This window comes from Camarhynchus parvulus, chromosome 7 (genome assembly GCF_901933205.1).
Source record: "Camarhynchus parvulus chromosome 7, STF_HiC, whole genome shotgun sequence".
NCBI classification, from domain to species: Eukaryota; Metazoa; Chordata; class Aves; order Passeriformes; family Thraupidae; genus Camarhynchus; species Camarhynchus parvulus.
This window is the reverse complement of record NC_044577.1, coordinates 25646914-25662695: the sequence shown is the minus strand read 5'-3', so window position 1 is coordinate 25662695 and position 15782 is coordinate 25646914. Positions and strand designations below refer to the sequence as shown.

The following is a 15782-nucleotide window of genomic DNA, read 5'->3' as shown; positions in this document are numbered from 1 at the left end:
GGCTCCCTTGACAGACCAGAGTGGTATGACTGAGCTGATGGAATCCTCAGGTAATAAACCAGGGCTGTTCATGGCTTTTGAGCCTTGGGAATTCCAGAGGCGCAATGGGGGAAGATGTAGTTTAGTTTTGCATGGGAACAGGATGAAAAGTAAGATAAGGGATGTCAGCAAAACAGAGTTCTTGTCCTCTCACCACTCATACTAGTCAGTAAACATTCCACCCACGGATCTTAAACAATGGGAAGAAAAAGCACAACCTGACATTTGTCCAAGCTTAACTCAAGTTAACAGAAAAGCAGAATGTATAATGAACAACATCCACAGCAGCATTTACAGACAACATCTACTTTATAAAAACTTTTTTAAGATTAACAAAGTAACAAGCTTCTTAGTGTTTCACTAGGCACATAAATCTGTAAAAATGGCTGAATGCAAAGCTTCAAAAGAGTGGTAAGAGAAGAACTACCAGGTCAAAAAGCAACTTTAAATCTGATATGAAGGTGTGGGAAAAAATCTGACATCATTCAATCTGCCCCAAAAAACCACTGATAACTCGCATTAAGTTCATGCCTCCCATTTTGAACATACCAAGGTGTCAGTAAATAGTATACATGACACTGACATTCTTCAGTCATTGACATAGCTACAAAAGGAGTAGATTCTTGCAAAGAATCCAGTCTATGTACTGTGTGTGACTGCAGCTTTGGTGAAAAGTTCAAGTCAGGCATTTTTCTAATTAAAAACAACAGAAGACATGGAAAAGCAGAAAGATTAAGTGGCTTGACAGACACCAAAGATAAGATCAGTGGACAAAAAGCAGAGTTACTGCTCAAATCCTGGCTCTGTGTCTAGTAAGTTAAATCTCAGCTCCATCATTTACAACCCATCCCTTCCGTCTCATTGTAAGTATTGATAAAATATCAGTCTTTGCTACTTAATGACACTCAAATGTGTTTGGCTTACATGGCAACGTCCCTTGTGGCTGCTTCTTGCTGTTGTTTGCGCCTTTCCTTTTTTTCATTAAGGAGAAATTCAGCTATCTCAGGTTCAATTATATAAATGACTGTAAATGCAGAATACTCTTCTCAGTAAAAAATTTACTGTAAGGATAGAGCTTAACAGCTTTTTGAGCAAACCTAAGCCTGGTATCACCTCTAAATGCTTCTTCACCACATTTGGGGAGGCACATGGGGAACCAGATTGGAGAATCGCTCCAGCTGGAAACTACATAACAAAATTATACTGATTATTTTCAGCCACAGCATTTTCTTGACTTAGCTTACTGCCTGGCTGCTAAAATACTGTTTCTTCTGCCAAGGGGTATGAGAAAACAAGGACAAACGCAATAACGAAAGCAACATCTTTTCTTCCTGTGGCAGCAACAGCTTATGCCACCGTAAAGTATTTGTGTAGCCATGGATTTAAAAGGTATGGCATTCATTCTTGCCTAGACAACCCTTTCTCTGGCTGTGAACTAACCTGTTTGCTAAATGATTCATTCTTAAGAAAAGCTTGGTTATTTATTTTTTTAATAAAAGATTTTCACAGTGCTTAGGTGGACAGCGCGACTGTGCACAAATGAACTGGCAGAGCAGGGGGCACCTCTTTGAGAGAAACAGTTCATTTTAAAGCAAATTTACTGCCAACAAAGTAACAGTACCAGTCTTGGAAAAGATCTTAACTCAAAGAGCAAAAAGATTCTCAAAGAAAGGTTTCATAAAAGAAAAAAAATATACACATGTATTTTTAATTTAAGCTTTACATTTTAGAAAGTGATGTTGCTTTGCCAGGATTTTGTACCCTCCTCCACTTCATCCCCTGTCTTCCCTATCCTTTTTTCTTTCCAAGAGTCAACCTCAAAATATGAATGATGCAAATGGAGAAACAAGAATAAACACTCTAGGAAGTCTGAAATGAAACATTTAATTTACTTTTAATTTATTGTACTTTAATCACTGAAGAAACTGGTACATGTCAGCCACTGACGATGCACTCTAATTAGCACATCTGGCTATGTCAATTTGGTTACTGTTACTCATAACTCAGATGTTCACAGTCAAGGATCTATATTGGCTTTCAAAGAAAAAAATCTGGAGTGAAAAGAGTTTATTGGAGAAGTAAATAGTTACTACTGCACCCTGGTCTGAGATTTATAGGCCAGGTGGCAGGTCACGACACCTCTTCAGGTTCAATTTATGCTTCTCAAAGCCTCAGAAATGTTGTTGGAGCCACCAGGAATTTGCCTACAGAGCCCACTCCAGCTCCAAAGATTACTGCTCTGCTTATGCAGAGACATCAATTTAAACTTGAGTACTTTTTAAGTGTTAACTCTTGCTATTAAGTGTTTGCGGGCATTCCTGGCCTCAAATCAAACATCCTAGGCACTAAGCAGCACTGGATATATTCATTACATTGCTTCAGAGATTTACAAATTGACTTTACCACCCTCTATAAACGCCTATCTGTACAGTCACTTCACAAATAAAGATGTCAAAGGGTTTCTCTAACTCCAGATTATTCGGGGTTCAGGATATCACAAGCGTTATTTCTGCTATGTCAACAGCACTGCTCAATCAAGCTGACTTCCTTGCACTACCTAAACATTCCACGATTAAAAAAGAAAGGGAATAAAGAGCTGTGTGGAACAGCCAGTCTTGAAATGGCTTTCTTTCTAGTCAGCAGTTCCAACACCAGCACAACTGTGATTGCAGCCAAAATCCTCTGGAACTAGTCAGGTCTCGCAGATCCACACCTTCCTAACTTCCTAATGCTCAGCTCTGTGAGCCTAAAACAAGTCACAAACAACTACAACACATGGTAATGGAAAAACAGAGCACATCACTTCTGGTGCTACTGCTCATCCTGTTGGCCAAAAACAGGTATATAATTAGGCAAGCAGAACAGGCACGTGCATATTAAGGAAGCTTTAGAAATGTAAAACAGTGGCTAACACCTCACTCGGAATAAAGCACCATGCCATGAGACAATCCCTACTATATAATCTGCCCTGAGGAGGGGAAGGAAGCAGATTTTTCCTCTTCTCCTCCCCTCTCAAGTTAGCGTTAAAAACCGTGTCCATCTCTGACACAAAACCAGACCAAACCCAACCCACACAGAAATTCCTGCTGGCACTTCAACTCATTCCTCCTCTTAAACAAGTTTCACCAAAGAGATTCACCTTCTTTGTCAAGACAGACAGCTCACCAAAAAGAAAACCCAATTCACCAAACAGGCTACTCTCTCTAAGTTATGCCCTGGCACAACAATTGCATTAAAACATTAGAAGGTGTTCAGTGGATAAGGCATGATGACATCCAGCAAAACACTTCTAAGTTTCAGTGAATGTCAAAGTTAACTATTCTTTCAGAACCTTTTTATGAGCAGCAACTTAGCGGACATCAAGGCACAGGGCCAACTGCCAACAGCGAAGACCAATGCCTTTACTAACTTGCAAACAGCAATCCACATCAGAATGACACAAACCAAGTGTATTTCAAAAACACACTTGGATCGCTCATACCGGTAAGTCCACGCTGACATCTGTGCCGTCCAGCAGCGCCACTCGGCAGGTGATGATGGATTTGGCGTCCCCAGCTGCAGGGATGTGGGTTGCAGCCCTCTGGGCCTCTCGCAGCCTTTCCTTCTCCGCATGCTTTCGCATGGACCGGCGTCCCAGCGTGCGGCGGAAAAAGCTCAGCATCTTTGCTACACAATCCAACAGAGAAAATGAACAGGGTTACGTTTTTTACAGAAGAAAAACCACTAAACCAAAAAAACCAACCAAACAAGCCAACCTCAAACCCAATCAGGAAAAAAAAAAAGAAAATAAAACTGCAATAAAGTTCTTAGAAAATCCCAGACTTTGATAAAGAAACCTCAAGGATCAAACAGATTTTCATTTTTATTTAAACATCCACAGTCTCTGGCTGTGAAAGTCTTTGAAAAAGACTTTTGAAAAAAACCCAACTCAGAACTTTGAAGACGGATGGGTGACTTCTTGGGAATACACGAAACTACGCTTAAGGGAAAAAACAGCGATCGTGCAGATCACCTACTGTTCTCTGCAATCTTCCAATAATACAAACGCCACGGCGCGCTCCTCCGAGACGGTGATCTTGCACAGCTGGGAGGCAACTGAGCGCTACATACCACCGGCTCCTTTCCTGGCTCACAGCTCCACCTCTCCCATCGAAAACAAGCGATAAGCGATCCTTCCCGCCTCAGAGCCGCGCTCCCAGCTCTCCGAGCAGGAATGGCTCCGGCAGGACGGGCGAGCGCCCCTCAGCCACGGCGCTTCCCGGCACACACCCGGAGCTGTGTGGGGAGCCAGCCCCAAGCCCGAGGCGCGACCCCACACGAGAGCCGCCCCGCCGGGCGCCTTCCCCGCCCGCTCCGACCCCCGCCCTTACATAACGCCCCGGCCCCGCGGCCCCGCTCCGGCCCCACCTGCCCGGCTCACCTGCGGGGCGGCGGGAGCGTCCCCGCGGCGGCTCCTCCAGGCCCCGGGGGCGGGCGGGGAGGCGGTGAGGGAGCCCCGGGAGGGGCCGGGCCGCCGGACATGGCGGAGCGACGTGGGAGGCCCTTAAACGGGCAGCGACGTGCCGGCTATTTCCTCCCCCCGCGCTCACTCACCTGGCGGCTCCCCCGGCCGCGTTCTTCTGCTCGGTGGCGGCGCGGAGATGGAGGCGGAGGGCGGCGGGAAGGGAAGGCGACAGCCGGACGGGAGAAGGAACACTCTGCTTGCCGCCGCGCAGGGAGCCCATCGCCCCTTTAACAGGGCGGGGCCCGGTGGAGAAGGGGCGCCCCCCCCTCCCGTGCCAGGTGGTTTCGCCCGGCGGAGGGGCCGCCGCTGGGGGTGGGGGGGCGCGGCGCCGACCACGTGCTGGCCGGGGGGGGTGCGGCAGCGCGGAGCCTGGAACGGGCTGAGGGGCCGCGGAGCGGGGGCGGCGGGGCGGCCCTGGGGATGGGGCACCCCTGGGGACTGAGCCTTCGGGACGCGTTTCAGGTTATTTCCCAAGAGTTCTGGAGTTTTTGCTAATGAGTCGTGGAAGTTTCCCCTCGGTGGTTTGGCCGGACTGTGACCAGCCCTCGGCTGCCCAGCGGTAACTGGAACCTTTAGGTAAACGCGCGCTTAAACCATAAAATTTGTGAGAAAGTCTTATCTTTAAACAGTGCCTGAAAGAGCAGCGGTAGTAGTGTATTAAATCAAGCAGAGCCGTCTACAAGCGAACACTGTTAATATTTATGCACTGAAATAAGTGTATATTATACACTGTAATACACTAAATCAGTGTAATAAATATACACTGAAATAAGCGACTACAAAATGCAGTTTGTACTTTAAAGTTTAAATGCAACCGCCCAGCCTGTGCCGGTGCCCCACGCTTCCATCGCTTTTCTCACGAGTCACCCCAGCCCGGGGCACAAACCCCGCTCCTCGGCAGCAATTACAGAGGGCTGCACTAGACTCTGCTTTTGTATTACATAAATATTTGTGTCCATGTCAGTATTTGAGGAAAAGGAATATTAAACTCTTCGTGCGTAATGCCTGCTAAGAATGACAAAGCTCGGAGTAAAGGAGCTCCAGACACCTCAAAATCCCAGGATAACTGGGACTCCAGCCTATCTAATAGCCTGGGAGAGCAGATACTTGGCCTAAAGATAACACAACATTTTTTATGCTCAGCTCTGAATCGCGGGCTGACACCCGGTCAGTCCCTGCCAGGCAGTGGAATTGGCATAATGAAACCCACATTAATACCTCAACTCCAGTGCCTGAATATACATCGAGTTCCCTTGATGTCATTTACTGAAATGGGGGGGAAAAATTAAAAAAGCTGGCAGGTAATTGCCCACCATTTGCTGACGAAGTAACAGGTTGACAACCACTCTCCTGCCGCTGGGAGGAGCAGGGCGAGCTTTGAGGAAAGGTGAGATTCACATTCATGTGCCTGTTTATTTATTCAGAAAGGTGAATTACAAAACGGGGGCGAATTTAGATATTTACTTCTTATCAGAGGAGCAGGGACTATACTTGCTCTCAGTAGCCTGTCATGAAATACCTGTGGGAACTTGCAATAAAGTTCCCAAAGAAACCATACAAAATTTTACTATATTTAACGTGGAAAAATAATTTATCTTGAGGGTTTGCAGATATCTGATGAATTCTCAGATCAACTAACCAGTGGTTTGCATATCACAGATGCTTAGTTTGTAGTGGAGATCTGCCAGGTAAATGGGAGTCTCCTGCCTATTAAGTCTACAGCAGTTCACATTCTCCTATATGACAAAGAATTGTGGGGAATTCACTGATTCTTGGATGTTGTCCCTAAATGTTCTAACCATCTTCAACTATTCCTCAAACTGAGCTTCTTTCCACTCAGTCATTCACAAAGATTATGTCCTTCCTGTAGTTTCAGTGACACAAAAACTTAGTTGCTCATTTTTGCAATTTCTACTTCACACCACCCTCTTGCTACCCTTCCTGTAATTACAGTCCCCTCCTTCCTCGCTCTTTGCTACTCAGATACAGTCCAGTATGCACAGTACACATTCAGCTGTGTTATCTGCTACTTGTCTTATATCCAGTCTTCCTATTCCAGTTTAAACAAATCTCCTCCTATTGAAAAACCTCTTCTTGCATCTGTTTTTCTCCTTAAAGTGCTTTCCCACTAGTTTATATTTTTGTACTTCAAATCCAAACACCCTGTCCTCACTTTAAAGTCCTGTACTTATCAGTGGAATTAAGAATATACAGGGGTCTCAGACACTCATCCCTCCTGAGAATTTTGTCTTGCCTCCTAAGTCCTTTCATTATCTTTACCCACTTTCGTTTTGAACATCGCCTCACTTTGTGGCAGCAGATACTTCATCACAAGCTTCCATCTGGAGTTTTTGTTCTTCACATCAGTGTTCATCATACCCTCAGCTTTTTGATCAGATTATCATCTCTACTGAACACTATCTCAAATACACTCATTGCATAAAAGGTAATTTAAAAGTTATTTTTCCATTAGAGCAAATCTTGCAGTATTTATATATTTTCAGGCAAAAACTTGGGCTGATGCTTTAACCAAGCAACTTAATTCCTGATAATTTGCAATCTCTTCTAATGCACAATCCACAGGGGTGTATTTATGTCATACAATGTCAAGAAGGAAAATACAAGGTGAACATTATCTGGCACCAGACACAAATAAATGTGGCACAGCAAAACCGTGTGTATAGTAGCAAGAAAATCGCAAAAAAAAAATTAAACTTTAAATTACTAAAGCACATCTTTATTTTGCAATTAAACAATTAAGATTCACAAGTAAACTATATATATATTTTCAAGTCTGTACCTAGACAACTATTTGTCAACTGAAATTAAATATATCCACAAAATATGCATAACAGCATTTTTTTCACATAATAGAATGAAATTTTACTTAAGACTAAAACAAGACTTGTTAAATGTTAATTAGCATATTTATCCTGGGAACTGCTGGTTTTCGGTAGAAGTTAGTGTATACTTTTAATGGCAAGAATTTTAATTTTATCAAAATGAGGACAAATACATAAGGCCCTTTAAAGCATACAGTAGCTGCAGTGACAAAAGCTGAATTTGTTTTCACATTGTCCAGTGTTGACCAATTTCAAGTTTCCATCGTTTTCCATCAACCGTCCTGGCTGCTTAGCCAAGATGATGCATTTAGGTTGTTGGTTTGTTTTTTCCCTCCCCCTCATGTGCTTTTAAACAAATTTATAGGCAGAAGTCTACTAATGGGAAGAGCCTTTGCATCCCCCCAGTATTAATAAAGATACACAAGAGTTAGTCTAAACAATGCAAAAGCTGTTCAACTCTGAGATGATTTACTCCACACTTGCAGTCCATCATTCAGCAGTATGAAACTGAGATGAAATTTGACAACTGAAATCCACAGCTGGAAATGCAAATTCATTACCAGAAGTAACTGGCAAAAATATTGCCACCATCTGATTGTTAATGATGAACTAAATAATACTCTTCCCTTTGTATTTACACATAGTATAGCACCTGTTACAGAAAAAAAACCCCAAACCTTACACAAACAGCCCTGCCAAATTGACTGGTTAAAATGGGATCACTGGTAAATGAAGCAAACCAAATGGAAAACAAATCTGGATACACTGGATAAGATAAAACCTTTACTCTCTTACCTTAATTTTCCTGTAACATTATTTATTATGGGTTGTTACTGTGGTGCCCCAATGTACTGAGATAATTGCACTGGATCATTTATAGTCTAGTCCTTGTGGATATATTCTAGTTAAAGAACAAAACAGCTTAACATTAACTGTTTAACCCTTTCACTTATGTCTCAGGCCCCTGGCCTAGGTGCAAAAGGGTGACAACTTCCTTAAACTTTGTTGTGCATTATCTTTAGTTATCAAAATTCAAATAAGTTAAAAAAAAAAAAAAAAAAGAATACTGATTTCCAAGTAATTGATCTAATGTTAAAAATAATGTTTAGCAGAAACATTTACAGTAAACATAGCTAATCTGCAGCTAGCTGAGAGAGAGCACATAAATTTACAAGTACCCTGTAAGTTTCTATTTGCACCTTTTTTTCCTTTTTTTTTTTCCCCAAATGTAGGCTTCATATTTTTATTAAGACAGGAAAATTGAGATGATAGAATTATCTTATTAATGTCTATTTTCTGAAAATCCCTCAGAAACATGTGAACAATCAACAAGAAGTGGCTGGAACAACAGAAAGCATTCGTACCAGGGTGTAAGCCGAATCATCTCTGTACAGAAACCCATTAAGCATCTCTCTCCAAACCCAATTTATTTTGTCCAATAGTTCAGTCAGTAGTAAGCATGACATAAAGTGCTACTATTCAAACATCAAAACACTTTGAAAAAAATTATCCTTTAAAATGTGTAAGCTTGCTAAATATGAAATACCACAACCAACAAGCTGCCAGCCAGTCTGTGAACCATCATTCTTGCTACAGCAGACTAGAATCAGATATTTTAGTGGCTTTTTAAAATAAGGCTACTAATCAAAATGTCTAAATTTTAAAAATTGAATATTTCAGCTTTTTTTTTTTAAGAAAGTCGTTAATGTCTCCTTTTTACCACTGAAATCTCAATGAGCAAAACATGCCAAAGCCAACAGCCACAACTTACAGCTTATGCACCAGATCAGAACTTGTTGCAGGAGTAGCCCTATGAAAAGATAGACACCTGTGGGAGTAACAAGCACAGAGGTAAAATCCAGTGATAAGGAACTGGCCTTCTTTGCAGACTTCTAAACAAACAAGTGACTAAGTGCAGTGGGATAACAGAGACTGGACAGAACAGTTACACTGAAACAAACCAACCATTTCCTCCTTCTAACAGCTTCCAAATCACCACTAATTATAAATACCTGCATATTCATGCAAGATCCACAGTTAATCAATGAATATGTTTTCACCAGATCTTAATACTGGATCCTAGCGCTAGAAGTAGCAATGGGAAAGAACTTTTCAGTCTCAAGACAAAAGATGGGTACACTAAAATTGGCAAATACACCCAACCCATCTAACTGGGGACCTGAGATGTGAGCTACAAAAAAGACTGCATCTGATATTGGAGGATGTCATTCCTCTACTTGGTGGAAGTCCAAATATCCAAAATTTTCATGTGGACCATAACCAAATCACTCCTTTTATCCTCAGGGCTGAGGGGCTTGCTGATTGCCTGCACAGTGGCTCTACAGTCAAAACTACAGCATATGTACTGGACAACCTTCTTTTGCTTGGAAATTGTAGAGCTTGGTGGATCTGTAGAGCTTTTCATGCTCATGCTAATTCCCTGAGCCACCAAACATCACCCACATACCTGCACACACTGCATAAGCATAAAAATATCACATAATTCAGCTCCACAGCATACCTGGAACTCCAACATCTCTATGCCAGACCTTCCCTTTGTCAGGTTTCCCTGGGCAGCACAACTGCAGCACATCTGCTGCATTTTGGCCCTTCCACAGGTACCATGAAGCTTTTTGGAAGGTCTCCACGGAAAGTTGCCAACTACACAAGTTCTATAACAACCTCCTCATGTTCCTTAATGTCCCAACTGCTTTCTCACCCTTTCTTTACTAGATGGTGTGCCAGACTATAATCAGATATTCTAGAAGAAGTGTTATTGCTTTATCTATATGGCATATAAGCTTTTGAGATTTAACAGAGAAACGTGGAAGAAATGTCAGCTAGCATTAAATCTAGTGAGAAAAATCCCCAGGTGTTCTCTTTTTCATAACGGGGAGAGAATAGATAAAAATAAAATGCATAAAAGCAGTATTTTACTGCTTAAGACCTACAAGTGATTGAAAATACCAAATGCTTCTAAATTCAGGATAAATGAAATTTTCAGCCCTCAGTTACCTGGGATATCTAATGCAGTATTTCTCAAAGTGGACTGGCTGACAGTCTGTAGGTGGTTTATTAAACAATACCTGTATCTTATTTCATATTTAGCAAAAGTAAAAAATGCTCCCAAAAACCACTTAAAGCCCCCACTAGAGCCCCATGTCTTTCTACTAAAAAACCCCCTTCAAATCCATTTTAAACAAGAGATGGTAGTGGTAGTTTTCAATCTGAACCTAAAAGTAAAACCAAAAATCTTAACATTTTACATTGGCACAAATTTGTCATAATATTGCTCTTATTTACAATGAAAACTACTTTTTTTTTCTTTAACTGGATTTGCATCATGGAAGTGTTAGAAACATACTCTTTTCCACACCCACCCAACATTTTTCCTAATCAAATGGTATGAAAATAATTATTCATAAAATCCAACAGTCATAACACCAATCACATATAGGTCTATAAGTCATTATGTCTGAAAGATACATTCATGTTTTGTACAGCATGAAACATACAAAAACTTCTTTAAAAAACTCTTAAGGATGATACAGATCTTCATAACCCAAAGTAAAATATTAAGCAGTTTTGCTTTTTTGGCCATATAAAAATATTTTAAAGGCCATTTATACCACAACAGGTAGAAAAATTTAAATGACTGATTTATGCTGCAGAAAGACTTCAGTGCTATTCTCTTTCCCAAGCAGTTTTTGGTTACCTTTATCCTGGCTTTGGAGAAGCCAAAAGCCACTGAGTCACTGAGGCCAATTAATTAAGAATAGGTACTTTGTTTCATGTTTTTTCTCCAGTGTAGCTAGTTAATAAACTACAAGTCAGTGCAGAGGAACATTTTGAGGAGATCTATTATTCTTGCCTGTGTTTGTAATCAAAACAGTACTGACAGATGACCAATACATATCCCACACTTAATTGTGGTATAAATGGGACTTTTGAACTCGAACTGCTATGGCAATTTTACATAAGAATATTTAAATATGTGACATACCAATGCTATATAATGCTGCATAAACTCCATTTCTGATTTCCCTCACGATAACAGGGCAAATGCTATTTTTGTTTACAACTTAACTATGAAGAAAATTTCTTTCAGTATAATGGATGATTTTTGTTTATTTTTTGGACATTAAGTGCTGAGTTCAATATAACCTTCTAACTAGCCAGTAACTCAGGAAGTTAAAGAATTATAAAAAAAGATTTTTTATTTGTTGAAAATGGCTTAAAATATAACTGAGATTAAAGCTACCATATTACTCTTTTTCAGTTCAGTTCAGATCCAGAGGTTCTTGTAAAATTTATTTTTCACTGAGGGATAACATTGACTTCAGCATCAAATCTAGAAATATAAGTAACAGGGCCACAGCCCTCCTAATATTACTTTGTTTTCTAAAAATATTTAAAACTCTATCTTTCATTTGGCATTGTAGTTCTTGTTCATTACTAAGTCATAAGCCAGGATTTCACGTTGCCTGAATCCCTTTTCATTTAATAGTTCATAGCTGATCTGTTTCAAATGTCCATAGAACAAAGTATATTATACAATATAATTCTTCAATAGTTAAAAATTATTTAGTGTAGAACTTTCCATTTTAATTCTATGCTATATATATAGCTTACAACAAAATTTAATGGATATACATTTTCAGGAAACCAATACAATAAATTAAAACTTTTAAATAGAGGGCACAAAGTTATGCTGTCAGAGGGCAGTCAAATAAGTGACTGGTTTTTTCTTACAGTATATTACACTGGGTACCTTGCTTCTGACTTGGTTTCTCTTATACTAGAAAAATATTTAAAAATGGGGACACCTATGCATCTTCAGAATGAGCTCAGATACTGTATCAGACAGACATTTCTTACAAATCTTCTACCTACTTAAATAAGATGCAACCCATACCAACTGGAACGATTTTGCACAAGCATAACAGAAGGCGACTGGGGTCATTATGAAATTAAAATTAAGTTCTGGGATAACTTCATAGTGTTCTCCTCCCTTCTCCCCTCCAAACAAATAAAAGAAAATAAAAGGCAGACCTGTACGAACATGGCTTGAAATTAACTATGAGGACTGAACAGGTTAGTTAGAAGGTAATGGAATTAAGTCATATCTGATTGTAAGTTCAACTTAATTATCAGTGCTATTAAAGAGTTATGTCTAATTGAGTAAAACAGCTATTCTCAATAAAAGGATAAAATAAGGTATCGGCTTCTAATGACCTACCAGCATTTTGTAGTAAGATGCTAGTAAGTTACTAGTTGGAAGGAATGAAGGAATGTGTCAGATTTTTGATATAATTACAGCACAGCAGCATACAATGCTCATTCATTAAGTTGGCAGAGGTGCTTTTGCTACAGAGAGTAGCACACAGGTACTTGTATAACAAAAGAGGGAATGGTATTTCCATGACTCCTTGTGGTAACGTACTCCAAGCACCAAGGGCCATTTAAAAAATCTGAACCCATTAAGATAAATATGACAGGACAATACCACCCCCATGGAATCATGAGTGCCTTTCACTGGATGTACGCTGTAAGTCTCAAGGCACTTAAGGGGTTAAGACATAATGCATGCACTAGTTCCCATCACATAATCTGAAGTCACACAAATCAGAATACACCAGTGTATGACACACAAGCTGTGCCAAAGAAATGCTGTTTATTTATGTGTTGTTTTTTTTAAATTTTTATTGTTACTATTTTGTACAAGATGCTGGTAAGTGGGCATTATGCAGCTACTGCTGGGTTAACAGATGCCAGCTCTCCTCTAACAACCAGCTGGTCTTTAGTAAGGGTGTAGGACAAAGTGTGCTGCATCAGTAGGCAGTGTGTATCTATCTAGTATTGGCAATATTGCTAATGTTGTAAAAAACAAAACTGTGAGACTCTGTACATAGTAAATAAACCTAGCACTGGAAAAAGACCATGGCTTAGTGTATTTTTTCATTTGTTTTTCATTTTAAGAGACATGGGTGTAAAATAGAGTGAAATAATTCCAAGCCTTGTTTGTAGCAATCAACCAGAAGCGCAGTATATGGCACTACAATGAAATATCGGCGATTACCCTGAACACAATCAGTTCTTTCAGTCCATGGTTTGTTCGGAGCAAATCACGAAAATAAAGTCTTCAAACAGATGAAGGTTAGAAGAGTTTCAGAGACTGATTTTGTTTCAACGTAAAGTGCAACAGTGCTGAAGTTTTCAAAGTCCTTTGTCAATTCTTTGCTGTACTTCACTATCATTTCCTGCAAGCAGTATTATGGCACAAAGAACGTTGCCAGTTCATTATAGAGGACAGGATTCCTCAATTGATATCATAGGTTTTTTGCTCTTTACTTATGCAGTGATGCTTGTAAAGGTTTAATAAATCCTTCTTCATACACCTTCAAAATAGCTTCACATACAAATCTGTACTGACTCTGAAAAGGAAAGTAGATTCAGTAAATTGAAAAGAAATGTAATTGAAAAATGTCATTTGGAAACAGAAAAGGCCTCTAAGATTTCCCCACCCCATTCTCTTGACAGGCCAAGAACTGTGTTTCAAAGTTAGTTTAGGAAACATAATACAGAAGGAACTTTAGATGAGAGCATTTTCTTTCTCAAAGGAAGAATAGGATGAATGGCCCTTTGAAATATATACCAAAAGTCACACCCAAATCCCCAATACTATTATTACAACATCACCTATTTAGCAATTTTCTGCTCTTTGTTTCCTTGCTGAAATTGCACTGACCTGAGGTTTCCATGCCCTTGGATTTAGAAGCCATAGTTTCAAAGCACTTTTTCATACTTACATTAACTCAGGCATGTTACTGGCACCTCCCTGTCAGAATCTGATTTAAAAGAAATCTTTCATGTTTTAAAAACCTAAACCTCCTGTTTCTTAACATTATATAATGTCTAACTCTTCAAGGCATTGAAGTCTAGCACTTGCATACACAGAGGTGACTAAAAGTTTGTTTTATTCAAATAACAGTTAAAAAACCCGACAGTAATCAAATTAGAATAGAATGAAAACAAACTGAAATAAATGCAAAGTGCCACAACTCACACTGCATCCTGCACAATGAGTCTATGCTGGTTAGAACTCCAGCGCACCTGCACTGTCAGTGTTGTGGAACAGCCCTCTCTATGCAGCAGTTAGTGATGCCAGATCTTAAGAGATTAACATATGAACACATCTAGCACTAGAAGCCATCATTTGCTATCCTGTCGCGTGTATATGAAACAGTTCATTTCTCTCCTTTGGGGTAAATCTGCGTTTGTCCCCAGCGCGCCGCGAGGGCGGCGGAGCGGGCCGCGCACAGCGCCCCCCCGCGGACAGCGAGCGGCACACACGGGCCCGGCTCCGGCTGCCGGAGGAGGAACGGGAACGGCTGAGGGGCATGGAACATTAAAAAAAACCCAACTCCTTTATTAGGCCTTCTCCCTCCGACGCACTAAACACCTGCTTTTCACTGAAATTTTTTGTTTTCTAATAAAAATTAAGAAACCAGATTATATTGAGCACATACAGTGGGAAAAATGCCGTTAGAACTCTCACCACTGCAACTCCTACCTTCACTAATAACACTTTCTCCCCCTCTACATATGTTAGAGAGACAGCTATCGATCCTGAAGAACTGTCACAAACAGCAAGAGCCATCCTTCGCTATTTTTCATGTATCATCACCTTTCTCATCCTTCCTGTGCTACCTGAATACAACAACTTTTTAGTGAAGCATGAGTACTGGAACATGAATTCAGCAGCACTGAATGACTGATGAACTAGAAATGGAGACACATACATACTTTTTGTCAGCCTTAATACTCTCTGAAGAACAAAAAAATTTTATTCAAATTTTGTTCGAGGAACAGCAGCAGGGACATGAAAATTACTACAGCAACTACCTTCAAGTAATTGTGATTCAATACTGGATCTAGTGCCTTTTCTCCTTCAAGATGCTTTCTTTCTAAATGCTGTATACTGTGAGTAAAACTACACCAATTACTCATGATTACTCTTCCAAGAAAATAAAAAAAACCTGGAACTATCCAAAGTTTGGAACAACCAAAAATCCAATCTTCTTTTTTTTTTCTTTCTGAAAGACAACACAACTCAAACTTTTCACCCTTTTTAGGTACTTTCTAAAAATGTAAACACTAAACTAAACTGCTTTTAGAGATAAGCAATACCTAACTGATACAATAACAAGTCTCTAAATCTGTTCTAAAACTCTTACAAATCTGAAATATAATACACGAATTATCTCACAAACCCTAAACCTTACAGGTGCACGATAAGTTCTGGTATCTTAAGGTATGAAACCCCCAAAAGAATCCTTTAGTAAGTTACTTTTTTTAGACTAAAAAAAGGTACTTAGGATTGCTTTGATGCATCT

At 40.0% G+C, this 15782-nt stretch overlaps 2 protein-coding genes across 7 annotated transcripts in view; both read right to left on the bottom strand.

The window, feature by feature from the left end:
- EPB41L5 (erythrocyte membrane protein band 4.1 like 5) overlaps positions 1-4794 on the bottom strand; it is a 52594-nt gene extending 47800 nt beyond the window's left edge. For 2 of the 4 annotated variants that reach the window (XM_030952076.1, XM_030952079.1), the window contains exons 1-2: positions 4460-4511; positions 3521-3705 (exon numbers count right to left, since the gene is read on the bottom strand). In XM_030952076.1, the coding sequence (XP_030807936.1) occupies positions 3521-3700 (180 nt within the window). In that variant the 5' untranslated portion in view covers positions 3701-3705; positions 4460-4511. Of the gene's footprint in view, positions 1-3520; positions 3706-4055; positions 4361-4459; positions 4512-4632 lie in introns of those variants that run through there. The other 2 variants (XM_030952077.1, XM_030952078.1) reach the window with 2 other exon arrangements.
- Positions 4795-8607: 3813 nt separating this feature from the next.
- The window catches only part of PTPN4 (protein tyrosine phosphatase non-receptor type 4), a 107968-nt gene continuing 100793 nt past the window's right edge, over positions 8608-15782 (bottom strand). For all 3 annotated transcript variants that reach the window (XR_004060892.1, XM_030952666.1, XM_030952667.1), the window contains one exon: positions 8608-13820. Coding sequence is in view for 2 of the 3 variants with exons in the window: in XM_030952666.1 (XP_030808526.1) it covers positions 13734-13820 (87 nt within the window). In the remaining variant the exon portion in view is untranslated. The remainder of the gene's footprint in view (positions 13821-15782) is intronic.